This window comes from Amphiura filiformis, unplaced genomic scaffold, assembly GCF_039555335.1.
Source record: "Amphiura filiformis unplaced genomic scaffold, Afil_fr2py scaffold_32, whole genome shotgun sequence".
Lineage (NCBI taxonomy): Eukaryota > Metazoa > Echinodermata > Ophiuroidea > Amphilepidida > Amphiuridae > Amphiura > Amphiura filiformis.
The window spans coordinates 1,029,083-1,056,552 of NW_027305496.1; the positions used below are offsets into that span (position 1 = coordinate 1,029,083).

At 36.7% G+C, this 27,470-nt stretch overlaps 2 protein-coding genes across 2 annotated transcripts; one reads left to right on the plus strand and one right to left on the minus strand.

Annotated features, from left to right (window-relative positions):
- The first annotated feature begins 1,705 nt into the window (after positions 1–1,705).
- LOC140143897 (uncharacterized) lies at positions 1,706–14,522 on the plus strand. Its single transcript, XM_072165726.1, has 11 exons — positions 1,706–2,783; positions 3,657–3,871; positions 4,310–4,423; positions 4,799–4,909; positions 5,325–5,451; positions 7,333–7,401; positions 8,240–8,320; positions 10,294–10,365; positions 11,012–11,083; positions 11,770–11,856; positions 12,900–14,522. Exons 3-11 carry the CDS (start codon positions 4,402–4,404, stop codon positions 14,218–14,220), a joined length of 1,962 nt encoding a protein of 653 aa, XP_072021827.1. The 5' UTR covers positions 1,706–2,783; positions 3,657–3,871; positions 4,310–4,401; the 3' UTR covers positions 14,221–14,522.
- A 2,366-nt stretch (positions 14,523–16,888) lies between these two features.
- LOC140143931 (uncharacterized) lies at positions 16,889–25,500 on the minus strand. The gene is made up of 5 exons (XM_072165772.1): positions 25,348–25,500; positions 24,642–24,759; positions 22,925–23,125; positions 19,016–19,183; positions 16,889–18,486 (listed from the first exon to the last, which is right to left on the minus strand). The coding sequence occupies exons 1-5, from the start codon at positions 25,498–25,500 to the stop codon at positions 16,889–16,891; spliced, it is 2,238 nt and encodes a 745-aa protein (XP_072021873.1).
- Positions 25,501–27,470: the final 1,970 nt, after the last annotated feature.

Genomic DNA, 27,470 nt, shown 5'->3' on the forward strand with positions numbered 1-27,470 from the left:
GCTCTTTCTGTTAACAGTAATATTTTTATTTTCTAACTCGAGTATAATCCAATCCTCGATTATAAAATATCTGAATAAGTTGCCACTTGACATTATACTAAACATGCACGACATTTATTCAATTACTTAATTAACCAATATTTTATCATTTGTAACATTTTCGTGGTCCCTGTGTCTTTACATGTATTACTTTACTTTACTTTACTTTACTTTACTTTACTTTACTTTACTTTACTTTACTTTACTTTACTTTACTTTACTTTAATTTACTTTACGTTATTTTACTTTACTTTGCCTCTTTACTTAACATTCCTCCTCTATTACATCAGTTACTACACTTATTAAATCTATTGCAATTTCACATTTATTCATCGATTATTAATTGCATTTGATATTTGCTTCTAATTAGTTGCCTTTCTTTCAGCAAGATCTCTTGAATTTATAACACTTAATACCAGCATTTTCTTTCCCCCTATATATCAGCATGAATGAGATCTTCAATAGTTTATCATGCTTGTAGTGCTGTTTATAAATTACTGTATATTTTTATCTTCGTCTTTAAGTCAATGTCAGCTTGTTTATGAACATACTTAACTAGCTACCTTTCTTTATAACACTGTGTATACTTTCAGTCATCTGGGATTTGATCAATTAGTGGATAATTAAATCTGGTCAACCAGAAAAACTCACATTTTGGTCAGATGGAATCACCGACGTTTCGGCCAAAACCTTTGGCCTTCAGCTGGGTGGATGATTTAGGGTCATCCGAGGTCAATCGATGAGGAAGTTGCTTGATGACCCGATCCCAACCATGTGACAGATTCACTCTAACGCCCCCGCTCCTGTTGAGTGACGGTTGTTCGGCTCGTACCCACACTGCTTCTTTGACTCCCCGTTCGTACCAACGGGGTTCACGATCCAAAATGACAACGTCGTCAGTGTCAAAACTGTGACCACTGCCCTTAAGGTGTTTGTAGACAGCTGAATCGTTGCCACTTGAACTGGCGCGTCTATGTTGGGACATGCGACTCTGCAGTGGTTGGCCGGTTTCACCAATGTAATGTTCTTGGCACCCCTGATCTTCAGCGCACTGGACACCATACACAACACCACTTAAACGGCCCTTGGGCTGTTTGTCCTTTGGGTGTACTAGCGACTGCCGCAGGGTATTGGTTGGCTTGAAGTGTGTAGTGATGCCGTGATCGCGGTAGATCCTCTTTAATTTCTCTGAAACATCCCCATGGTAGGGGATGGTGACAAAAGTCTTGGTACCAGAAGACGCGGTGGGTTCGCTGGCTGGTTTAGCGTCTTTCTCACCACGATTTAGGGCCTTGTCAATTGCCCAGTCTTTGTAACCACACGTTTTCAAGGCGTGGCGCAAGTGTTGGTGCTCATTGATCTTATCAGAGTCCTTTGTGATGATGGTATCGGCCCTGTGATAAAGAGTAGTCAAAGAAGCAGTGTGGGTACGAGCCGAACAACCGTCACTCAACAGGAGCGGGGGCGTTAGAGTGAATCTGTCACATGGTTGGGATCGGGTCATCAAGCAACTTCCTCATCGATTGACCTCGGATGACCCTAAATCATCCACCCAGCTGAAGGCCAAAGGTTTTGGCCGAAACGTCGGTGATTCCATCTGACCAAAATGTGAGTTTTTCTGGTTGACCAGATTTAATTATCCACTAATACCTTTCTTTATAATATTTTTCATTAGAAGTCTTTTGGTTTCTCTGCATGTAATTGCAATGCATGCCATATGTAACTGTACTTTGATATCAATACATGGTTTGTAATAAACATAATGAGCAAAATTATAATTTATAATATTCGAAATGTATATTGCATGTGAGATTGTGCCTCTTTGTGATGGGTGTGGTGGTAGATAGAGGTTGGGCTGAGTGTGATGATCTTGTTTTAGTTTAAATGTACGTGTCTTAGCTTAATGTTTATTATACTTCTGCATATTATAGTAAAGTGTGATGTACTTTAATTTTAATACAGCATTTGCAATATGTAATGAGCAAAAGATTCTTTGCTTTAAAAGGTGTACTTTATTCATGTAATATCTATAAAATCAACTATGCATAAAGCGCATCAACTATAACAGCTATTCTAAAATCTCAGTCATAACAGTAGACCATTTAGGAAAAAACTCGGAAAGCAGTGCCCGTGTGCAATATTTTTCAGTAAGCTAGAGGGTCATTGATTGAGAGAGGTTATAACTTATTCAGCATTTGCAATATGTAATGAGCAAAATTAGAAGTGCCCAAATTACTAGTATATGTAGACCAAAATGTGTTTGGTGTGGGTTAATGTCAATAAGGGGTGTGGGTGAGTACGGGTCGAAAGTACTATAATCGGTTGAAGATGTCCAAGCTTTTAAAAGACATGTAAACTTAGTATGAAGTCATAAAGGATTTGAATAATTTTCTATTGGGTGATTGTCAGGGCGATAACCAGTTCTTACCCTACACTTTAATAATCTTACCTTTTTTGTTGTTATTTATTTAATATTCTGACCGTATGACCGGGGTATAGTGGACCCAATATTAGGGGTGAAATGTCTACAATGTCTGTCCCTGGCATTGTCACTGATAATAACCGTGAGAGTTGTATGTCAGTAATGTTTATTCTTTTACAGATACGTGTAGCGTAAACCCTGTGTCGATTAATATTTCGGCGAACCAAGAAATCATATGGTTGCGGTCCCCCGGATACCCAAATATAAAATATGACAATGATAGATTATGTCGATGGAATGTACAAGCCAAGAATACATATAGGTAACAATAAACTTGATAAATGTTATGTCAAAGTACGTGCTGGTGTCTATGTCTCTGTTTGTGAGTCTGTCTGTATATCATGTCGCTTGTCTGTCTCTATACCACGTGGACAATATCACTGTGGATCTTTTATAATAAATCCCATATCCTGTTTTTTGTTTTTGTTTTTTTTTTAATCAAAGGATATTAGTTTGTCTCCTTTACCAAGCGATATCAAATAAGTACCAACATGCTCCACATTTTAGATCAGTATGACGTCATAATGTTGTGAATACCCCCCCACGAATATGGAAAATTTCGGTTATATAACGTCATAATATTATTGATTTTTGGATAAAACAATAACAATGTGATTTGTGTGTTGCTAAATATGACTGCAAATCACAAGCTTGAACTCTAAATCAACTAAAATAATTTTGTAAGAGCTAAAATAATAATTTATGCTGGGCTTCAAACCCCTATCTTCTGGAAGTTTTAACCGACACCTTACTCCCGGGAAAGGTGGTACGTCTTCATTTTCTGGAATTAAGAGCTTCTCAGCACTTCAAACCTTACATCTTCTGCAACACCATGGAGATCAATGGAATTTTACATGAACTCTTCTATATCGATCACCTATACATACCTTACATCTCACGGCAGTGTTTTATAAGAGTTTCTGATATAATTTCTTTGAGTAACCTGTTAATGTTCTTTTAAGTGAAACACTCTTTTTGTACCCGGAGAGTATCGGGATTCCTATTTACAGACGTGCACTCGTAAAACGTTAATACGCATTTCAGATAGATGGCAACTCTTACTCATTAAGTATTTTTTCCCAATCTAGGCCGCATTTAAGTCGTTACTCACAATTTACATAACTTTCACTTATAGCATAATCATTGGTATTCAAGATATAACTCTAGACAGAGGCTTTGATTTTCTAACAATTTACGATTCGACAAACGCGGTGACCGCTGCTCTAACAGGTGGGACGAAGCTGAAGCAGATCATATCAAAAGAAGAGCGCGTCTTGATAGAATTCGTATCAGATAGAACTGTTGTCGATAAAGGATTTAGTATTGAGCTGTCGCAGTTTGATTCTGAAGGTACGTATAAAGCAAAGATAGCAATCAAAACATGTTTTATTACTTTCTTGAATTCATTCTGTAACAGCTGTATCAGGGAACTCATATCCTTTGTACGCCACACGTATAGTGATTTAACGGGCGATTCAACATGAGCACATTTATCTTGGTTACAAAATACTATTCCACCGATTCCTGACGATTGTAGATATTCGCTGGTGAGCCCGTTTAGAACTTGATACATGATGGCGACTAAATTGCTTTATCGTGGCGGTCCATGTTAGAATATTATACTTGTATGCCTGGTTGACTGTAAAATGACATAAATTATGAATCATCTTGTGAGTTAAACAGACAATGTATTTACAAATTCTTCCTCATACTTGCCATCTTCTCCTTCGTTTCATCCATCCATCAATTCGTTCAGTAATTAAGTATAATAACTCTTTCTCTTTCTAGCGCCACTTTGTACCGATAGTACATTCCAATGTGAGAATGGATATTGCGTCGACCAATCAGCACGATGCAATGGTATTGATGATTGTTTAGACATGTCTGACGAGCAGCAATGTGGTAAGGAAAATCCAAAATATGGTATATATAGACTATGGTAGATAGAGACATCGTACATATCGTACCGATAGCACCATGATGGCACATATCGCTGTAGAAGTGACGTAAGCCTACCATAGCAATAGATGAATACAATTACGCGTTACATATGCATTGAACCATATCATGCTGTTCACTCGCACCTGTAAGATTAGTATCTTTGACCAGACATACACAGGTGATAAGAGCAACCTGCTTGTAGTACAGGGCGATATAGTCAAAAATTGTATTAATAATTATATTATTGCTATAGTAGTTAATCCGATTATGACATCACTACTACAGCGAATAGGGCCAAACTATATTATGTGGTTTGTTGCTGTGTATTATTTTTAGAGCAATTTGAATGTACCGAGATGCTTCAATGTGATGATGTTTGCGTTAGGACAGATCAAATATGTGATGGCTTGGATTCATGTACGGATGGAAAAGACGAGGTCACGTGTGGTGGGTACACGTTTTATTATACTTCTTTATTCAACTAATGCATTAATTTATTTTGTTGGGTGGGTGTTCGGTTTTATCATTTTTATTAATATTAATTTATTTGTATTTGTTAATGCTACGCGCAACGGTGTAAGTGTTGCATCCAATTGCGTGAACAACATTCTATCAATTCACGATGTTCCGAATTTTTTGGCCAATTATAAACCGAACAAACTATAGGAATGGTTTATAATAATCTAGTATTCATTAGTATGCTGAAATTCTACATTGTACACTACCGGTACCTTCACTCTATTCTATGAATATCATCACAATTTGTTTTTAAATGAGAAATCACTTAGGTATGTTTAACCAAATAATTGTCTTGTTTGTTTGTTTTGCTTTTCTTTTCTTCCTTTTTCCGCTGTTGATAAAGATGTAAGTAAATGTCCCGTAGATTGCAGTTGCATGTACGATGAGGATGGACTTGATATCGAGTGTAAACGAGGATGGCTACGGTCAATGGAAGGTGTAGCAGACCTGCCAGCAACAACTCATGAGTTGTAAGTGCAGAGGACATACTGCTATCCTGTCTTTGTACTTATACGATGTATTGTTGGTCGAAGCAGTAGAAAAAAGTAGTTCACAGCATCTTGCGAATGGTAGTGAGCTTTAGCAAAAATGCCATTGCTCAATTCATAGCGAGCGTGTAGAAGAATTAAAATATCACAGATATACTTTTGTAGGTCCTGTGGTTCTTGAGTTATGTTGTAAAGAGTGCTGAAACAACAACACTTTTGTAAAACGTACATATAACTCATTAACAACAGTAAATTAAGCAAGGTTACAAAGTATATGATTTGTAGAATGAAGTATTATTTTTCAGATTCAGATCATGAAAATCTTTTTTTTTTTTGCTGCTTCGACCGACAATACCTCGTATACCCTTAAAATAAAAACGATTTCTTAACGACATCTTTTCCCTTTAATTATGAGCACAGCGCATTGAGCGTTAATCTGTCGGCGGATATTGCCCTGAACAGTATACTTTGGTTATATCTATAAATGCGCTTTTATAAATACACACGTGACTCATGGGCACGACATACCAAGGCCACCAAGCGTGACAAAATACCCATGCATTGACCACTATACAGAAAAGGATAGGAACTCGGTAGATAAATATCATCAGATATAAGTATCTATTGAATTGCAAAATCATTACACAAATTGCAACTCCGAATTTGTAATATGTTATCAAAAACAAGTACCGTATTTGACGACGGAAAAAAACTATTCAACTACGGAAACGTTTACTATATAATCACAAAGTTGAACAAAATAGACAATTTTGCTGCACAGTAGTTTCATGTTGTTCCGCCTTTGCATCTAAATGTATAGAAAGACCAACTGCTATGTAGAAGGTCACTTCGATACTTACTGTCTACTAGCTGTTATGACAGCGTGGAGGTGGTCACGTGCGTATTTATAAAAGCGCATTTATAAATATGACCGAAGTACACTGCTGAATTGATATGACTGTGGGAAAAAAAAGTCGCATCGTGCTGATTGAAGTAATCAAGAATATCCATATATCGACTATTTTATTTTTCAATTTTGTTTTGTGTTGTTTGTGTTTTAAGTGTAAATTTACATAATGTGTGGAGTATATTGATCTTACAATTAACATCATTACACAAGCTTGCACAGATATTACACTCGTACACATGTGCCCCATAAATTCCGTGATATGGAAAAAAGCCTAGCTGCACTTTTGATTTTCACTGATGTATGTTAAGTGAGACCTTTAAGGTTAGCAACTATTTTAAGCTGTTGCGATTTGGTAGCATCTTGCGAATAGTAGTGAGCTTTGGCAAAAATTGCATTGGTCATTTCATGGCGAGTTTGCAGTTATACTTTTGTAGATTATGTGGTTCTTGAGTTATGCTGTAAAGAGGGCTGAAACAACAAAACTTTTGTAAAAAAGTATCAACAACAATAAATCAAACAAGTTTTCAAAGTAAATGATTTTTAGAATGAATTAGTGCAAAACTTCAAAGTGTTATTTTTGAATAATATATTGATTTAGATAATGAATATCGATTTTTTTGTGGCTGTTTCGACCTACAATACCTAGTTTACCCTTTACACAAAAAATTGGGAAGGTTGTTTAGGTAAACTCCCGATAAATGCACACGTACAGTGGGACTGGGAAATAGGTTTAATATTTGCATTGTAAATATATTATTAAATTATTTTCCATGATGTTTAAACGGGTGTGTTTCTTTTTGTTATTCACAAAATGGGCATTTCGTTTACGGACATAGGAAATATTGCCCAAATGTATTAAAAGTGTATTTTTTAAGTTTATCAAAGAAAATATCCGTACTTCTTGTTTACCAATTTTATATTTAAACCTCATTACTGTTGTGCTTTATTTGCAGGACAGTTAAAGTTGAAAATGAGTTTCTGAAACCAGGCGTGTTTAAAACCCTGCAAAGACTTAAAAAACTGTAAGACTCACTCTATCTATTTTCCACAAGTTAAAACATGATCATATTCACATAATGTCATATTTTCTATAAGCTGTAAGATGAACGTGTAAGCTTTTAAGTGATACCAGCCAAGTTTGATATAAAAATGGATGGATTGAACATGATACACAAAGATATTGGTCAAGCTGCGAGTTTTAAAAGATATCGTGCGATAAATAGGTGATAGCCGAGCACATCTTTAAAACTCACAGCGAGACTAATATCTTTGTATATCTTGTGAAAGGATATATTCGATTTTATCATTATTATGCTTTGAGAATCTGATTTGTGGTCAAAAATGTGATTTTGGGTCAAAAACGTGATTTTGGGTCAAAAACGTGAAAAACATGGTTTGTGGTCAAAAACGATATTTTGGTCAAAATCTGATTTTGGTCAAAAATTTGATTTTTGGTCAAAATGTGATTTTTGGTTAAAATTTTCTCGATTACATTCTGTAACCGCTTAAAAGTGGGGTCGCTAAACGGTGTTACGATATCTATACGCTTCATGCATGGTGATCGTGGACTGCAAGCTGATGCAGAGATTTCAGTTTGAGGGCAGATATCCAGAATAATTGGTTTTTGAAAATGTGTATTGAGTATAGGATGGAAGGTTCTCAGAGCATAATAATGTTTGAACAGTGGACAATTGGGAAGCGTTGCTTAGATATACAGCAATTAATAACAAAACACTGCTCTGGGATTACCCCGTGGACCATCAGAATTCAGGAAAATCACTTTTTTGTAATAAGTTAATGCTGTTAAGTAATTATCAGGCCAACATGTTTCTTCATAATTTATTTAATGCTTTTGTACAGGAACTTGCTAATTGGTGACCATACGGGTATCACTGAAATACCGTCGATGACGTTTGACAGGCTGGAACAGTTGACATTTTTGTGAGTTTAATAGAATAATTATCAGCAGGCAAATTCGTGATAACATCGCACAGTGTCGACACACAGTATTATAAATATAAACTTAATACTCCGTTGGTGAGCGACGGGCGATTGGTATTTCACCAAACGCAAGAAACGGAGTCCTATCTGATTGGCTAGAAATCGATCGCTAGATCGCTCAGTGGTGGAGTATAAACTCAAAATGGAGAGATAATATATTCAATTCGATTGAAATCAATATTCTATTATTGACGCAGATAAAGAAAGTTGCATAGTGCGTCGATAATGTACATTGTATTATAGACAAAGCACCTGGATCTTACACGTGTTCCTTTATATAATTGTAATTCTCAAACAGTTGAATATATCACAATTTTGATTTAAAAATCGTTACGGATAAAATGCAATAAAATATATCCACAGCAAACAGCAATCCTCGCTAATTATATAGTGTATTGCATTTCGAGTTAGTGTATTGGAAACACAACCTGGGGTTTACCTGACAACAAATCGAATTTTCTTGTAATGGCAACACCATATGGGCTACTGATCATGCGCAAATCGTAGAATAGAAACTCTGCGGCAGGCTATGTCGTAGCTCATATCGTGTAAATGGTATGCTTAGCCTGAGTCGCTCGGCCTATCTCGAACAAAATCGCCATGCGTAACTGTTGAAAAACGAGAGGTTTCGCCGTCTATCACGGCAATATTTGACACGAAGATATAGGGATGATAACGCTGTGCATCGTCATCTTTTGTTATCAAGCAGCAGTGGCAGCATCTCATATACTCTGACAAAAAATGAAAGAGAAAATCAGGAGGGCAAACCAAAAGAAAAGGGGCAAGGAGCACTTTACTCCAAAAATTCAGCCCGGTCATGGGCTAAAATACAAATACGCACGCACATTAAAAAGATAAAAACCCTTTCCATCCTGATAATGGTTGAAAATAGTGTCAAATACCAATTTTTGCGCGTTATACACACGCACATCATCTCAATAACGCCTTTTTTGGAAGCTCGAAGACATACAGTTTGTATGTATTGTATGATGTATCTGTGTTTTTTTTCCGTCTATACCCCAACAATTTTATTTTGCCCCTCCCCCGACCAAAAAAGCTGGCTACGCCCCTGATACTAGTTGTTTAAACGTGACATAAATATGTCATCCTGGGAAGTTGTATTGCCTTCATAATTTTTTTTTTTTAATTATGATCCTAACATAAACTTACCTTAATATACCTCAAATTTTCGGGCAGAACTTGGACCTTCATCAGGACACTGGCAACACAAGACTTTTTTTTGTCATAAGTATGTACTTTTTTATTTTAAAATTACAATCATCAACGATATTGCCGGTGTTGTAAATCTACATCTAGGTACGCCCGTAGTTATAACAAATGAGTATACGATAATATCTAAATTTGAAAAGAAAGAAAGAGCAGTTTATAAACCCCAAGTGACACAATTAAACAAGATAACAAATAAACACAAATCCCAACCGGCACACAACCCAACTTGAAAAAAGCAAGAGAATATGCCGGCATGGGATTCGAACCCACGACATGGCGATTACCAGACGGACGCTCTATCCATCAAGCCACCACCTCCCACTGATAAACGATTGATAAAACTGGAACTAATGTGAGCAGTCGAGGTATACAATACACACAAACAAACATTACACAAGTACACAAGTAAATTTGGGTCAACATGTTTGTACACATAACTACCGTAAAACCCCGTCTACAAGCATATATAGTGTTTTTTTATAAAAACTTAATTAATTCGAAGCAAGCGTTAATATACCAATACAATAGATCGGTCTTAAAATAATACTTGTTTGTATATGCTTGGATCCGTAATTTATTTGCTCAAACTCCATAATGGCGACTGGATTAATATAGCTTTCATCAGAAGCACACTATATGCTTGTAGACGGGATTTTACGGTATTTTACAATTCTTTGTTTCAGGAATGTGACAAATGTCAAGTTTGACATATTACCCGATAATATCTTCGAGGAATTAACTTCATTGAAAGTACTGTAAGTGGTTTAAAATATATCATTAATATTCATGTTTTTCCTAGATTTAGGCCTGCTTAATGTGAATACTATAGTAGTGGACAATATAGGCCTATGAGCAGTGGCGGCGCCAGGATTTTTTTTTCGGGGGCATTAGGGGGCAAAGTGAATTTCGGGGGGGCAAAATCAACAAAGTTTGCGCAAAATTGCCGTAAAAAGTGGAAATTTTCGTAATTTTGGGTTTTTTCTGGGGGCCAACAGGGGTGGGGGTGGGGGAAAGAGTTCTGATTGCCATGCCCCCCCCCCCACCCCCCCGTGGCGCCGCCACTGCCTATGAGTATAGCATATTGCAGTTCTGGAACAGTCCTTCAAGGGACACTGGAGGTTCCGATACGTTACTAAACGATACAAATGAAAAGTCATTTAGGAATGTGTCAGAAAACTCTTTCATACACTACTGTTTATTATCTATTTATAGTTTTTATTTTGATATTGACGGGTTCGGTTCAGCCTTACGTGTAACCCCTGTACTAAGAAACAAACAAACAAATAATACATTGGGGTATTTTATAATGTTCTTTCTGCGCATGTTGTTCAGTACCTGAAAAAGGCTTACATCAATAGGAATTGTATGTCATTTTAAGTCTCTTCTCTTTAATTAATTCAGAATGTTATGGGACAGTAAAAACATTGAATTTGAAGATGGCGTTTTCAATGGTTTACAAAACCTCGACACATTGTAAGTAATAAAACGACAGTCATTTTAACTACTGCACGTTTTGTCCCTGTTGTTGCATTTGACCCTCTTCACTTTCATCCTACATCAGTTTTTATATCTTGTTCAAACCCTCTAAATTAATTGTGTCTTTCTCATTTTTTTGTGGTTTTGTGTGCGTTAATGAGTCGATGTAGCAACGTTTGAACATTGTTTTTGTGGGACATGAGAGCACATCAGACGTACCAAATTGCATTCTGAATACGAGGAATGTCCTGATATCAAATAATTTTTATTTTGGTAAATTCTCGATATAATACAAATGTTATTGTTTATGGCAACTTATTAAAGATTGATAGTTTTGATATTAATGATATGTACAAACTTGAACGGTTTGTAGCTGGGAGGAAAAGTCGTCTATTATTTGAAATATTTGTCCTTTCGTATTAAAGATATAACCCCCCCCCCACACACACAAAGGAATTTTTTGGGGAAATGTATAATCTTCAATTCGAAAGATCAACATCAAAAGTATTTGATATCAGAAGGAAATTCTACGTATTAAGAATGGGATAGTGTTATTATTATTATTATTATTATTATTATTATTATTATTATTATTATTATTATTATTATTATTATTATTATTATTATTATTATTATTATTATTATTTTATTTATGTTTACAACTGTATTTGTTTAAACCACAGGGTTATTGTAAAAGGTGATCCACTAATTGAGCGTAACTCATATCTAAGAAAGAGCCATCTGGATTCACTTCCCAATCTGAATACAATGTGAGTAAGTGGGTTATCCACCTAGGTTTCATTATCATTGAGGTATAGGACTTTTTATTTTTTCGGAGAAGAGCAGGTAGGGCAACTACTTGATTATATTTCTACATGTTCATACTACATACTCTGAAATTTTTTGAAAATTCGCACGTGTCCGTTTTTTAAAATCACATTTGTGTTCCTAAAATGGGAGTTATAGCGCCCTCAACGGGCACTCTCTCCATAGGGCTACATGTAAAGACCAGTTATAGACAAATGGCCCTTAAATAAAACGGACTCTTTCTTTTTTCCTCAAATTTTGCATATGATGTAGATTTAACATCTTGAATGTAATGCAAGTGGTGTCGTTGCTGGTCTTCTAAATTCATTTATAAAATGTCCGTCCTAGACCAAGGTGTATCCCATTTTAATCTCATACACCCCTATGACCTAAGTCTCCAAACACGGAGTGTGAGTTTTAAAAGGGGTATCTTGAATGGGTGACTCCAGTTGCAATCTACACCCCCGGTAGATTCTTCCATATGAGGTTTATGGATTTCAACTGGAATACCCCAATAGCACTGTGCTTCATATTCCAAGTGTTAAGTACTGAAGTACCTTGAGTATTTAGAAAACAGTTTTATTTACAAGTGATTTTTGACAAATAAGAAAAGAACAGAAACAAAGTATCATCATTAAATGCGACTAAATTATAAGATTATCAAATCAGATTATGTGTCTACGAACTAGACCACTCCCACGGACTAGGAAAGCAACTTGTTGGTTGCTCCGTTTTGTAGGAACAACATGTGTGTGACGCAAAAGTCTGCAATAATCAAGTTGAGACAAAATAACAAGCACACACAAAAAAAAAAAAAAAAAAAAAGTAACAATTATAAAGTGACATAAAAAAGCTCACTTATAAAAGTGACATAAAAACAGCTCATAAGTTTTCGACCATGTATGAGATCGATTTTGGGATTTCAACATAAGTTAATAAGTAGTTTGTAATAACGTAATTCTCAAAATTATCATAATATGCTTCTTTCATTACATTTTTTCATCAGCTACGTGGATGATCCAATGATGTGCTGCGACGTCGAAAAGCCTGTCGCATGTATAAACCTAAAAGCCACGTACTCCATCTCAGAATGCGGACATTTACTGGGAACCACAACTTTTAAATCAATCACATTCTTGCTTGGATTATCTGCTATAATCGAAAACATCATGGTCATCGCCCTCTACGTCTTCTTCAGGTACTTTAGCAGTGCTAATATACCGCAAGTGCAAAGCTTTCTCCTTACAAACCTGGCGACTGCGAACTTTTTGACGGGTCTGTACTTAATCATTATCGCTGGGAAAGATGCTGCCGTTGGTGATGCCTACCAAACGATCTCCAGAACTTGGCAATCTAGTTCTACTTGTCGAGCTGCCGGTTTTCTCGCTTTTCTTTCTTCTCAAGCATCCTTGATTTTGTTACTGCTATTAGGCATCGATCGCATCATGAGCCTTTTCGCGCCACTTCAGAAAAGACGTCTAAATACGAGATCAGCACACGGAAGTTCGGTCTTTGTTTGGTGTTTCTGTACAATATTAAGTATTATATTCATAAGTTTAGCAGGTCCAGAAGACAATAATGATTTTGGCTTGTCTGATGTCTGTTTTAGCCTTCCATACTTTGTCGAACCATTTGGATACTCTGTATCCATAGCCAATCAAACGGAAACTTCGATGGAGTTTTATCTTCCGGTTTTTAACCCTTACCATACTCCCAGTTGGAACTTCATTGCCACTTTCTTCTTCGGTTTAAATTTTATCTGCACCATCATTGTAGTCGTTATTTGGATTGGGATTACATACGGTGCCATCAAAAAGTATCGTGACAATTTAGTCAAGTATTCGGATGAAATGAAATTGTGCATCAGATTGGCGCCAATGACAATCATTAATGTCGTCTGCTGGCTAGTCGTGATACTCATCGGAATGTGGTCGCATAATACGGGGAACTTAGTCTCCAATAACATGCATTCGTGGTCGGTACTTTTTATAATGCCACTCAGCGCTAGCCTTAATCCAATCCTTTACGCTGTAACAATCTATTTTACTGGACTGGAGACTAAGGATGCCGCCAATCCGCATGTAGACGAACAGTTCACAAGCGAGCATGGTTTGGTGAACACACCGCAAACGAATCTTGTCCCGGACGACGTAAATATAGAGCTAAACATGCAAAATGAGAGAGAGGCTTCGTATGTCCAAGATGGCGCCTGCAGCCAGCCGGAAGCCATTTACGCGGTAGTGGTTAGGAAATCACAACATGAAAACGGCTTTGATAATTTAAAAGAAGGATCTGCGTGTGGAGGCAAAGAAAACATTTACACCTAAATTTCAGATAAAAATCAAGGATGACATTTCTTTATGCTTTATTATGACCAAGTAGTTGATGATCGCGCGGTATCCAACAGCTAACCTCCATAGCAAATGTTACCTTATGCGTTCGCAGAAATCATGTCCTTGCTGTTCCCAAAATATGAATGCATCAGTATGGGACTGGAACTCCTAGCATTGATTCACATGCACTCTTGGCAGGACAAATTACATTGTTCGTATGCCTAAATTCCAAATGCCCAGTGGGAACAATGCATTATTATTCACTTTTGTGAGCATTTATACTTTTCGACGTCGAATACTAGATGCATGAAGTAGTCGTTATTCAATATATAACTACCAGTAATGTTTACCTAACGGATGTTTGTTGACATATGTGACCGTACAGCACGAATGAGCCGTAAATGTCCTCAATTGTATTCTGAGTTACAGTGTAAAATGGGCATGTAGCACCAAATTGAAATACCTCAATTTGGTATGCTACCTGTATGCCCATTTTAACTGTAATACTCAGAATAAATTGAGGATATTTTACGGCTCATTCGTGCTGTACGGTCACATATACTCTGCGTTAAATATATTTTTTTATCAACACGTATTCGTTATAAGTTTAAAACATAATAATTGAAATGGATTGAATAATGGAATAGAACAGTGGGAATGGATGCTTAAGGTGGTACTACACCTCTTGATAAATTTTGTGACTAATTTTGCATTTTTCTCAAAAATAATAACTACACTCTGGTAACAAAAGTTATGTATATTATAGGGACAAGGAATCCAATTACTTCACTGAAATTTCAGTGATTCAAGATGGTTCATTATAATTAAGACATTCTAGCGGTACCTCTTTTCTTATCATAAATAACGTACCGCTTGTCTTGAGTCACTGAAATTCCAGTGAAGCAACTGGATTCCTTGCCCCTATAATATACATACCTTTTGTTACCAGTGTGTTATTGTTTTGTGAGAAAAATGCTACAATAGCCACAAATTTATCAAGGGGTGTAGTACCACCTTAAATACCTATTACAATATAATGACAGTAAAGGTGTATTAAAGTTGTTTGGACGCAGTTAATGGTGTATTAATTATCATTCATAAATCGACTGTTCATTGGTAGAAGTGGGTAAGTGCAATAGCTGCCGTGTGTAGTTGCCATGTGAAGATGAGTACAATACAGTGTGCAAACTGCCAGATGTTTACAGGGCAGCTATTGCACTTACCCACTTCCGACACTGAGCAGTCGAAATACTTGCTGAGTTAACAGGTGCACGTCTCAGCTATGTTAGGTAGTGATGTATACCGGGAATGTATAGCGATGTTGAAATTCATTTTCAATGTTTGTAAAATTAACATCGAAGTGCATGCCTGCATTATTGTATTCAATTATATGTAGTATTTATTCAACATAAATTTCATGTATATTACATACGACGTACTTAATATTTACGTTTGAGTGTTCAGATATAAGTACAATTATGACCGCGTTTCTTTACAAGTCATGTGTAGATATAAATTATGACAAACCTGAAAAGGTTATGCTACCCAGTGTTTAGACAAATATGGCTCTATCAGAAATAGAATTAAATCTCTGTTGGTACATAATAATGCAATAATCATTAAGACGATGTATCTTTTTCTTAAGTAGTATAAAATGACAGAGTAGTTAGTTTACTTTATATGTGACCGTACACCACGAATGAGCCGTAAATGTCCTCAATTGTATACTGAGTTACAGTGTAAAATGGGCATGAAGGTCGTATTCATAGGTACCTCAATTTGGTGCTACGTGTACCTCATTTAATGAGATACACGTAGCACCAAATTGAAATACCTATGTATGAATATGACCTTTATGCCCATTTTACACTGTAACTCAGAATTCTTTTTTGTATAACACTGGTGTTTTTTAAAGTGTTTCATAAATTCCTCCATTTCCCTGTCTCATTATAGAACATTAATTCGCATAGTAGGATAAGTCCTAAACAGGAGATGACGTGCATATTTCGCTCGCACGCGAGCTTTTATTTTTGCTGTATTTGAAGGGATTTCAAAATATATTTGTGACCGTCCACGGCGAATGAGCCGTAAATTCCTCCCCGGTCAATTTTGTTTTATTTCGTGTTAAAAAATAAACATCATAAACTTAAAAATGGTATATCATTTGACTTCAAACGATATCCAGAAGCGGGGTTATGGTTTGTTAAACTTTGCTCCTTCAACAAAATTATAGCTTTTTACGTTTTTACATGTGTCTCTTTTTCCACATTGCTGGCAATAAATATCAAACAGTCATAATTGGCGGTCATTTCAAATCATCCCCAAGTCAACGAGGTTTAAGAAAGTTCTCTCATTGTTGCTTGTTGGTTATGCATACCTGTACAAAATACAATGCCTGGTAACCCACCACTTGAACAGGATTTAGCAAAAGCAAACAAAGACCAGAGCTATTAAAAGTTCTATAGCCATCTAAGGTAGAAGATTATTATCCACTTCAACAATAGGATTATTGATTAGTTTTTGACTATCAAAATGGGTCTGATGTCGGGCCAGCTTAAGTTACCGATGAATACGACCTTCATACACATTTTACACCATAACTCAGAATACAATTTAGGGAATTTACGGCTCATTTGTGCTGCCGGGTCACATATTGCTTCATTCAAAAGTATGATATGTTTTGGTCTGGATCACCAGGCGTCCATGATCGTCCAATGACGACAACATCCTGATCATTATCAATATCATTCACCTTATCTACACCTGTTTCATCTAGACTTAAAACATCACTCGATTCTTCTTCAGCTGTATAGTTTTGATCGTCGCCCTCGCTACTGTGATTGGTCAAGTTCGGGTTTTCTTGCAATTCTGTACTCTTCACATGTGGATCATTTGATGTTGACGTATCGTTATTTTGAACGTAATTGTCATCTTGATCTGGCTGTTTTGGAGATGATAAGAGGTCATGACTGTTCAGATTGGGATATATACTAATACTTTGCCGAGTTCCATCATCAGTTGGGTTTCCGTTTGTTGCCTTGGTTTCTTTGTCGGCATATTTATCATTTACTGTATGCATATCTTTTCCTTCGTGGCCTTGAGCTGCTTCCTTTGATTCTGAATCACTTGACTTCAACGTTGTATCACTGTTAACGAAACTTGCCGTTTGGCCTTTCTGTTTGAGAGGTGGCGAGTGGTCATTGTTCAGAGTAGAAGATACACATTGCCTATTGCTATTATCAGTGGGGTGTCCGTTTGTTGCCTGGATACTTTCGTCAGGTTGGTTATCATTCACTGAATACAGAACTTCTTCTTCACAGTCTTGAGCTGTTTTCGTCGAGTCTGGAGCATTCGATGTGAACTTGTTATTACTGTGAACGAAACTTGCCCTTTGATCTTGCTGTTTAGGAGACGATAAGAGGAGAGTATGTCGACTTGAGGATACGCCTTCATGCTTGTTATCTTGAATAGCTTGTCCGTTTGTAAGCTTGATCTCTTCTTTAGCGTGACCATCATTTACTGCATATAAAACTCGTTCATCTTGCTCTTGAACTCTCCTCAATTCCTTTACGCTATTAGTATTGAGATCATTACTTCGGCCTTTCTTCTTTACTGCAGCATACACAGGTTCTTTACTTGATTTGTTATCTTGGTGATTTTGAAAAATTTTATCAGGTTTACCAATTTGAGACGGTTGGAGATCGCTACTCTTCGGACCTTTGTCTAACTCACAATTGTCCTTCGCATTATTAACTGGAACAGGTGGAACAATGACATCGCAGTTTCCAATATCGCTATTGTTTTCTATATCAAGTCTGTCATTAACCTTGACTCTCCTCTCTACAACATCGTAAATCGGATCTTCAAAGGACCTTTGATCATTGTCTGAATGACCTAGGTTGATATCGGCATCATCAACTACATTAGATATCACAGCTTCTCTTTCGGATTGTTCGTGTTGAAATTCAGCACCTGTTTTTGTTGCATCAGATAACTCTACTAATTCACTTTTTGACCTTCCCTCGGTTACCGTACATGCCCCTTCCCTGATTGACGTCTCACCGGTTTCGGCATTACGATGACGGCGTTTTTGTAACTGATCAAGATCAGACTTGGATTCAATGGGCGTGTCTCTTTCTTGGCGTCGTTGGTTGAGTAACGTCTTAATGGAGACAGTCCGTGGAATTATTTCTTCATACAAGTCAACCTTTGACTTCCTTCTTGTCTTCCGAATTGTTGCAGAAGGATAAACCTTGATATCTGGAATGTAAAATTAGAACAGATGATGTAAGTCACGGTAGACGCCTAATGCGGTTTCGTGTTTCGTATGCCACTGCCGCTTACAGCTGACCGGTGTATATACCGCACGCGCGTTGCAAGGGCACAATCAAGGCTTGTCAGTGTGGCTGAATGCATACGTTACACCGTTGAGGCTGTGGGTTGAGGCTTTATGGCCTGAATATAAAAGTAATCTGATATTACTAATTGCTCCCTTCAAGCTATATTTATTTGTGATATTTCAAGCTACCTTAATCGTTTTTACATTTGATTATTTTTTGCGGTTAAAATGTGAAAACATGTGGGTTTGAATGACATGAGTTATAAGGTTACGGCCGCAGTAGAAACTGAATAATACTCAAGTTCTTATTTTCTATCGCTCCAAGTTTTATACCAAAAAGTCAATTTCCAGATTTTTTGGAGTCTTATTTTCTGCATAGCATCTAAAAGACACAACACATACTGAAATAATATCAAAAAGTGCATTTAGGTCTATATATTGTTGGCTTACCCATGCTGCCTCGGTACATGTCAAAGTTCACTCTACTTTCAAGATCTCGACTCATGCTCTGTTTATGACTCTGCCAATCGTCATCAGATTTATGTTCGAAACCTAATGCGGTTTGGACCATGATGTGTAAGTAGGCTGGTAAAATATGCACCCCGGGGTTGACAATACCTGAAAAGAGAATTCGCCGGCTGTATTCAATAGTGGCGTATAGTGAGGCATCGCGAATAAACAACTTTTCGAGAAAATCGGACTTGAAGAAATAGCAATTTAAAATCGAGTTGTGTAAATCAGACATTCATCATATTTTGAAAATGATGTGAAATTTCGGTAGTTAATAGAGTTTATTTCTATATATTTTTCAAAGTAAATAAATACATCATATTGTTGTCAAACTGACAACAATAAGTATAAAACTATACGTCACTATGGAAAACACGCACAACGCAATACCCTAACCTAATGTTAACCGTACCTTTCGTCGTCTTCATTCCATAGTGGCGTATAGGTCACGATACGTCACTATGACATGTAGCGAGGTATACGCCACTATGACATACAAAGTTTTTCATTTTTGCCGATATTTCTTAATTATAAAATGTGTATAAAAAGTGGCGTATGGTCGATACGCCACTATGGAATACAAAAAATGTCACTTTGTAACTATACGCCACATTTAATTAATTAATTACTAATTAATTAGCTAATTATGACTGATGAGACTCAGAAAAAATGAAAGAAAACATCATTAAAAACATATGTGCCAATTTTCAAAAAAATTACCAAAAATCACTATACGCCACTATGGAATACAGCCGACGAATTATAGAAATTTAGCGTAAGAAAAGTTTTGGCTTTTCGAAACTTACTTTGTAAACCGAAAAACGTGTTTAACAAATTGGGCTGATTCATTTGAAATGGAATTTCTACATAGGGAGTGTGAATTTCAAATCAGGTTACATAATGGGTGATTCCTTTCGAAATCTATACGGTCTTGCGCCGTTAGTTGGGACCCCTTTCGGTAACACATGGAAATTTTGAAAATTACAATGGCTTTCATCTTGCAGCTAAGTAACATCTTACTTGATGAGCCTTGATTGCCTTTCCTGAGCAATTTGACACCTTTTTAATGAAAATCGGCCAAGAAATGAGCTGGTGCTGGCCAAAAGTTAGGGGGGGGGGGTCTCAAAAATTTTGTTTTTTTTAATAAAATGATGTTAATTTCTTATTTTAAAGCTTTTTATTTCATTTTGTTGTCTATTTATGTGTATTTGAGGTCTGTTGATCCAGAAATTGTGTTTTCATGACACATGGACTATCCCATTTCTTTAAAATTAACTTTTAAAAGTGTGAAAATGGCTCCCTAGCCACCGGCTCCCTAGCCACCACCGCAATCACCAATTCATTAATTACTTAATCCTAATTAAAACTGAAACAATATGAACCAATTTTATTTATTGCTATGAAAAGAGTATAGATTACTCTTTAAAATGACACCAAATTTATTATTGTAAGACAAGTATTATGGAAATTATGACATCATAAACATCACTTAAGGTGGAAAAGTGTTACTCCACCGCCATATTAGGTATCCCAACTCATGGCGCACGACCATACACCTTGTGTGGGAGAATAAGGTAATGATTTCCATAGGGGTATGTGAATTTCAACTGGAATAGCACATATAGCTTCAAACGACCCAACATTAAAATGTTCTTAACTTGTTCTTGCAATTTCTAAGTGCCCATTTGTTTTGTTTTAGCAAAACGTTTGGCAGTTGCAGGGTAATCACGATGTCCAAAAATAGAGGTTTATTTTCCCATAAAGAGTCATGTCTTATGTTAAATATGTTGAAAGAAAACAGGATAATTGAGTACGTCCACGCATCACACCGGAGATCTCTGGTTTACGTTTATTTCGTTTGAATGCAATTTTATAGTTCTGTCGCTAGCGGCGGGCAACTGTCTTTGAACCAATGAACATCGGTAGTATTACGGTCAGTGTGTAAGAGGTCGCTGAAAAGAATAAAAATGAGCTATTTTCCCAAACGGTGGGGGAACGCATTCACCACCACCCCACGGGATTGACGCTCGTGCCTCATTGTTGAACAAATACTTGTCGCGGTTTATTACCATAATTATACCTATAGGGGAAAGTGGGGTAATGTCGGACTGTGGGGAATCCCGGACACATCGATTGCAGCTAAACGGAGAAGGGTGGTACTATTATACTACCTTAGGGTATTAGCTACCTCAAGGTGTACCTGACGTGTACTACTACCAGCGCTTTGGGTCTCGTATTTCTTTGTGAAAATTACGGAAAAACAGAAATTGTCATTTTTGACTTTTTATCTGAAAAGTGATTTATTAGCTGGGTGACAGTTAATGCGACAAGGGACACAGATAAAGTATGGATGAAAATTATGTTTGATACTTGATTGTTAGCTGAATGTATGAATTTTGGTATCTTAAAATGGATTAGTAGAACAAGCACTGAAAAAATAAATCGGGACCGTGAGGGGTAATCCCGGACACACATACGTCTCTATACAGATGGGGTAATGCCGGACGCTTAATTTCTTTCTGCAACCATAATGGGCCGCAATATATCACTAACCGCATAGTCCGAGGCAAGGTTCATTATTGTCAGGGTTAGGGTCTTAGGGTTAGGGTCTTATGGTTAGGGTTAGGGTTAGGGTTAGGGTTAGGGGTTAGGGGTTAGGGTTAGGGTTAGGGTTAGGGTTAGGGTTAGGGTTAGGGTTTAGGGTTTAGGGTTAGGGTTAGGGTTAGGGTTTAGGGTTAGGGTTAGGGTTAGGGTAAGGGTTAGGGTTAGGGTTAGGGATTAGGGTTAGGATTATATTCGTATTTATTCGTACTAATATACTAGTAATAGTATATTGTGTGTATGCAGTTTATTCCGTAATCAATAAGTATCATAAACAAACACCTTTCTGGCACAACGAATCATAGCACAGTCGTGTAGGCATTAGACTATGGATATATAGATTGTGGGTTCGAACCCCAGGTAAACCGTTATAGAATTTTAATTCTATCTATTTCTTTTTATTTTATTAAGTAAGAGGAAATAATAATGGTAATAAACTCGTGTTATATCTAGCCTCATAGGCCTATAATTACATGTATGTACTATGTGTTATCGCATTGCGGCCCATTATGGTTGCAGAAAGAAATAACGCATGCCGGACACTTGTCATTTCGAAAATATAGACAACAACAACAGCCCCCATAGTTGTATGCTTGAGGTAACAGAAGTACCTAATACATTCTAGGGGATTATCATCCTACTCCACTTTCCCTCTTAGCAACAATCATGTGTCCGGGTTACCCCGTGTCCGGCATTACCCCATCATTTTTTTACCATTTTGTTTTTTAATTATAACTTATTAACTATAGATGTTGAGTTATTAAAAACTGGTTACTAGTTAGAACATTACTCCTACTTTGCTTCGATATGATTTTCACTGATGAACTTTTTTTAATCTTGTACCTGTGTAGCCTTAACGAAAGGTGCCCGGGATTACCCTACTTTCCCCTACGGAATGGTCCAAAAAGAACTTTTTGAAAGCTTACTTTCTCGGAGTTTAGAGCAGCTATTTCCAATGTTAATAAATATGTTAAATATATATTTTTCAAATAATATGTTGAAGAAAAGAGAGTCAAAGAAGCTTAATTAACAAAATGGCAGTAGTTTTACGTCAGTGGGTCGAAAATCACTTGTCCACGCGTAATTCTTTTTCTCTCATTGTTTCACCGCATATTCTTAGAAAGATATATATTTAGAACATATAACACTTTTGAACATAGCTTCAAGTTCCAAGAAATTAGCCTTCCAAATTGGGTAAAGTTCTTTTTGGACCACACTGAATTGCTATTGTCTTAAAGAGTCATTTACCTTGTTCAACTTTATTCGCTTTGAAAAACCGAGCTCGGGTAACCTCCAACGGCTTGAAGATGCCATTGATCAGTGGCTCCCAATTATCGTTATAATCTCCTTCGATTTTCATTAACACGTCATCCCGAGGAGCAAATTGAATCTTGGATGGTAGCTTCTTGGATTGAGACAGAAGAGTTTCAAGATACATTGGTCCATTACCTTTTGAAATAAACATGACGTCATCTTAGTAACGATAGACACTACACTCATAGAAATTGTTCGTTGGCATTACTCAGTAAGTTGATGTAAGTCGTTGCGTCAACTTTCCGAGTAATGCCAACGCGTACAGTTTTGAGTAACGCTGACTCGATATCATTATGTTGGTCGCACTCATTTGCACTTACTTTATTGAGTTGTTACAACTCAGAAAACTAGCTTAGGTTAGCAACATTTTCTAGAGGTGTGCTATAGTATACAAAATTGTGCACTGATTACAAAAATAAATATTTGAATAGAATACTGCTAATTGTGCAGAAAATGATCCAATTAGGCCTACGTGAATTAAGTAACAACGTACCAAATTGGAATAACTCAAAACAATAAGTACCAGTAACTTAATATGAACGAGTTACATCAACTTACATGTTGAGTTACAATAATTCAACTGATTGGTTCTTTGAACCTTGTTTATTTTTCTAAGTTCCCTGAACTTGAATTCAGAAGTTGGCATTACTTAAAAAGTTGACGCAACGACTTACATCAACTTTTTAAGTAATGCCAACAAAGTTGATTAGTTGACAGAACTTTTGCAGCTTTTTCAGCATTTTTAAGTTTGGATAACTAAAATGAATTTTGTTTTCGCAACTTTTACACTATTTTTGAGTTGTCCAAACTTAATCCCTTTGAATTGCGCCAACAAGGCGAACAAGTCATTTCTATGAGTGTACAAACACATCACAATATCCCTCTCCTTACGAGATAATAACACAAAATTTAACTGCGCATTTTGATGCCTCATTTGTCTTTATAGGTTACGTGTTGCCATAGTAACCCTTTGAATGAAAAATATTCAGAATTTGCAACTAAGCTTACTCATGGTACTTATAGCATGCTAACTTGAAGCGCACGCACACGCGCATATATCTCTAATAATGTACATACAGGTGCAAATCTCCAAAGTGTACATGCAGGTGCAAATCGACACTGTGGTGTAAGTCAGTCTGGGGTCCCGCCTCCACGTACGCTATTTTGCATGTAGAGCGAAATTCACTTCCCGATTAGGATTACCACAATGTTGCACCAAAATGGGTCGAATGGTCGATCCTTCATGTAATTATTTCGTGTAAGCTAATCCTAACCCTAACCCTAATTTTGTATATAATTACATGAAGGAGTAGTAACCCAAAAATGGCATGGTAAAAGTTGTTGACAAACTTTTACATAGATTGTGTATAATTTATATTACATCGTTTTTTTTTTTTTTTTTGTTTTTTTTTTTTTTTACAAAACGTGAGAGTATGTCTCTGTGTAAATAACGGATATCAGTGTTACATGCCTATACATGCAGTTGCACGGTGAAAGATGCGTCACGAGGGGCGAGTTTTCATCTTAGTCCTCAAACCAAGATCTGATATGTTTTTGCAATTCAATACTGCATGCTCTTATCTGATTTTCCTTTATAAACACGCGAAAGGTACCGCTAAAAAAAAAAAAAAAATGTCTACATCTGATATACCTTGTTTTTCTGGAGTCAAAAATTTAGTTGACATGTGAAGAGGAAAGCTCCAATGATTAGCAGACTCATCTACAGCTATGACTCGTCGCTGTAAATCTTCACAGTGGAGTCGGTAAACCTAGATAAAAATGAGCGAAGAATTACAATTAAAATTACATTTATCTCTAACCGACAGTACTTGAAGGAAAGTGAAGAGACAGTAAAAACAACGGATAACACTTATAAACACTAAAACGCGTATATATCCTACACGTAAAAGTATAGGAGCCGTTGATACGTTTAACACTATAGAAGGATTTATTGATAGATTAGTAACACTTAAATATGTTTACATCGGCAATATAAAAGGTGTTAGAGTGTTTATATTTTAATACAAATACCTCATAAACGTGTTACAGTGTTAGTCATAGGCCTGTGCAAGGGCTCCTATACTTTTACGTGTAAAATACAAAAATAAACGTATTTTAGTGTTTATTAAGTGTTATCCGAAAAAAACGATGACTTGTTTTTCACATAGATCCCTACTGACGAAGACTACATGACCCATACTTTTATAGTATACTTCCATAGAAGTGTGTGTTTTTTTTTTTGGGGGGAGGGGGCAAAGTTTTTTGTTTGTTTGTTAATGGGCGAAGTTTAAAAAACAAATCCCATGCCACGCCTCTCCTCTCCCCCATGAAAATAAAATAGTTCGCCCCTAACGTACCTCTTCTACTCCAAACACTTCTGTATCAGAGTCTCCTCTCCAGCCGCTTTTGATTTTAATCAACAGCGGAAAATCCAACTTTCCAGGAAGATCCCGCAGAAAGACACACTCACTAGACCATTGAATCTCCGATCCATCTGATGTGCACGACATTATCGGTATATATCGCCTACAAAATAAGGGCATGTAAAAGTAAGAAGAAACAATTTTGCCGCCCCTTCCTTAACAGCCCGAAAAGGTTAACCCAATTTTTTTCACGGTCGTTTGAAAAAGTGAAGAGCGCAAAAGCAACCTTTTTTCAAAATTTTTTATGCTTTTTCAATTTTTGGCGCCCTTTTTTCTTTGCTAATTCGTTTTGCCGCCCACTTCGTTTTTGCCGCCCCTGTTTTTGCCGCCCCTCCTTCTTCCGCCGCCCCTTCGTTTTTGCCGCCCCCTACTTTGACCCCGGGGGGCTGGCGCCCCCAAAACCCCCCCAAAAAAAAAAAATACGCGCATGTATATATTTGCATGTTATTTTGCATCAATCGGAATCATGCTATAGTATATATCTGTATTAACCAATCCTGGCATTTCAGTCGTTGTAAGCCCGGGGGAGGCACTCCCTATCTGAAATGGCAGGGATTTGCCTCGGCCATGTTAAAAGTAGGGTATGAAATTTGATCTTAGGAATGAAATCCCTGTTTAGGGTGTCGTTTTAGCCAAGGGTAAATCCTTGTTTAGGGTGCTTTTCAAAAGATGATTATCGCGGATGGTGTACAGGCCACAATGGGAGTGCCCCCCCTGGGTGTTTAGTACGTCCATGCTTTAATCATGTTAATGTCCTTAAATAGTCTTTGACGTAAAACCGGATGCATCTGACAGACGTCTGTATAAATGAACTGTCAGTCATATCAGTGCAGATAAGATGATAAAAATTATACCACAACCAGTAAAAATAGGCCTACTGTAGCTCATGATCCCGGGATCTGAAAATACAGGTATTTACAATTTGACAATTTCTTACCGGCCTACCAAAAGAAACAAACCTTTTTTTTTAGTTCAGTTTCACAGCATGATTCACATCAGCATTTTCGTCAATTGCAGTAAATCTCCAATGGAAAACACTCGATGAAATCATAGACCCTGGATGATGAAATACACGATGTTGGTACACACAGACACAGAGGCCAAATAAATCGAAGACAACTGAACTATATCATAGCGTTGAAACTGTAAAATATAATGGAGAAAACTACTCAAAACTGTGCTTTCTTTAGTTGATCCAAGGACGTGTTTTATGTTCGTTCGCAGGTAATCATGCATGCACTTATGCGCAATGCGAGATATTTTCTGACGTAGTACAATAACAACTTTTATCAATGGAGAGTGAGACTAAACAGGTATTGAATGGGTGTCCTCTTTAAGCAGTGACTCGATAAATATTGACACACATTGCATAATTCATTTAAATGACCAAAGGTCATAACAATTGGAAATGTTTTGTGCCAGCCAGTGTCTCAGATGATTGCCAGGTTTCATTTGATGACTTTATCATTATTTTGTTATTTTGTTAAAAAGAAAGAAAAAAATGAAAGAATGAATAAAAGAAGAAAGAAAAAAAAAGAAAGAAAGAAAGAAAGAAAAAAGAAAGAAAGAAAATTATAATTTCTGCTATGCACGCAAATGAGCTGTGCTTTTAATATCCGCGGCTAATCAATAATGGGTCTGTGACTCCCTTGTCAAACTAATGTGCTCCCTGTAGGATTATGCAGTGACCATGTCCTAAACCATTCGGTATTAATATGGGTGCTTTATAGTATACGACAGTGCCCAATCAAGGTCTGTCATTAAGTTGTTTTACGAAATAATCTGGTTCCGTAATTCTCTTACCGGATAACGCTATTTTGGTATGCCTTCGAGTGTCGTATACTTTGTGTGGTGATCGTTTCGATCGTGGATCATTACTCAAGCGAATGATCCTGTTTACATAGAAAAAGTATGTAACTTCGCTGGCAAAGTCGTTGTTTACATTTGTTGCAATCAAAGTTCGTGAAAAGTCATAAAGAAAGAAAGAAAGAAAGAAAGAAAGAAAAAGAAAGAAAGAAAGAAAGAAAGAAAGAAAGAAAGAAAGAAAGAAAGAAAGA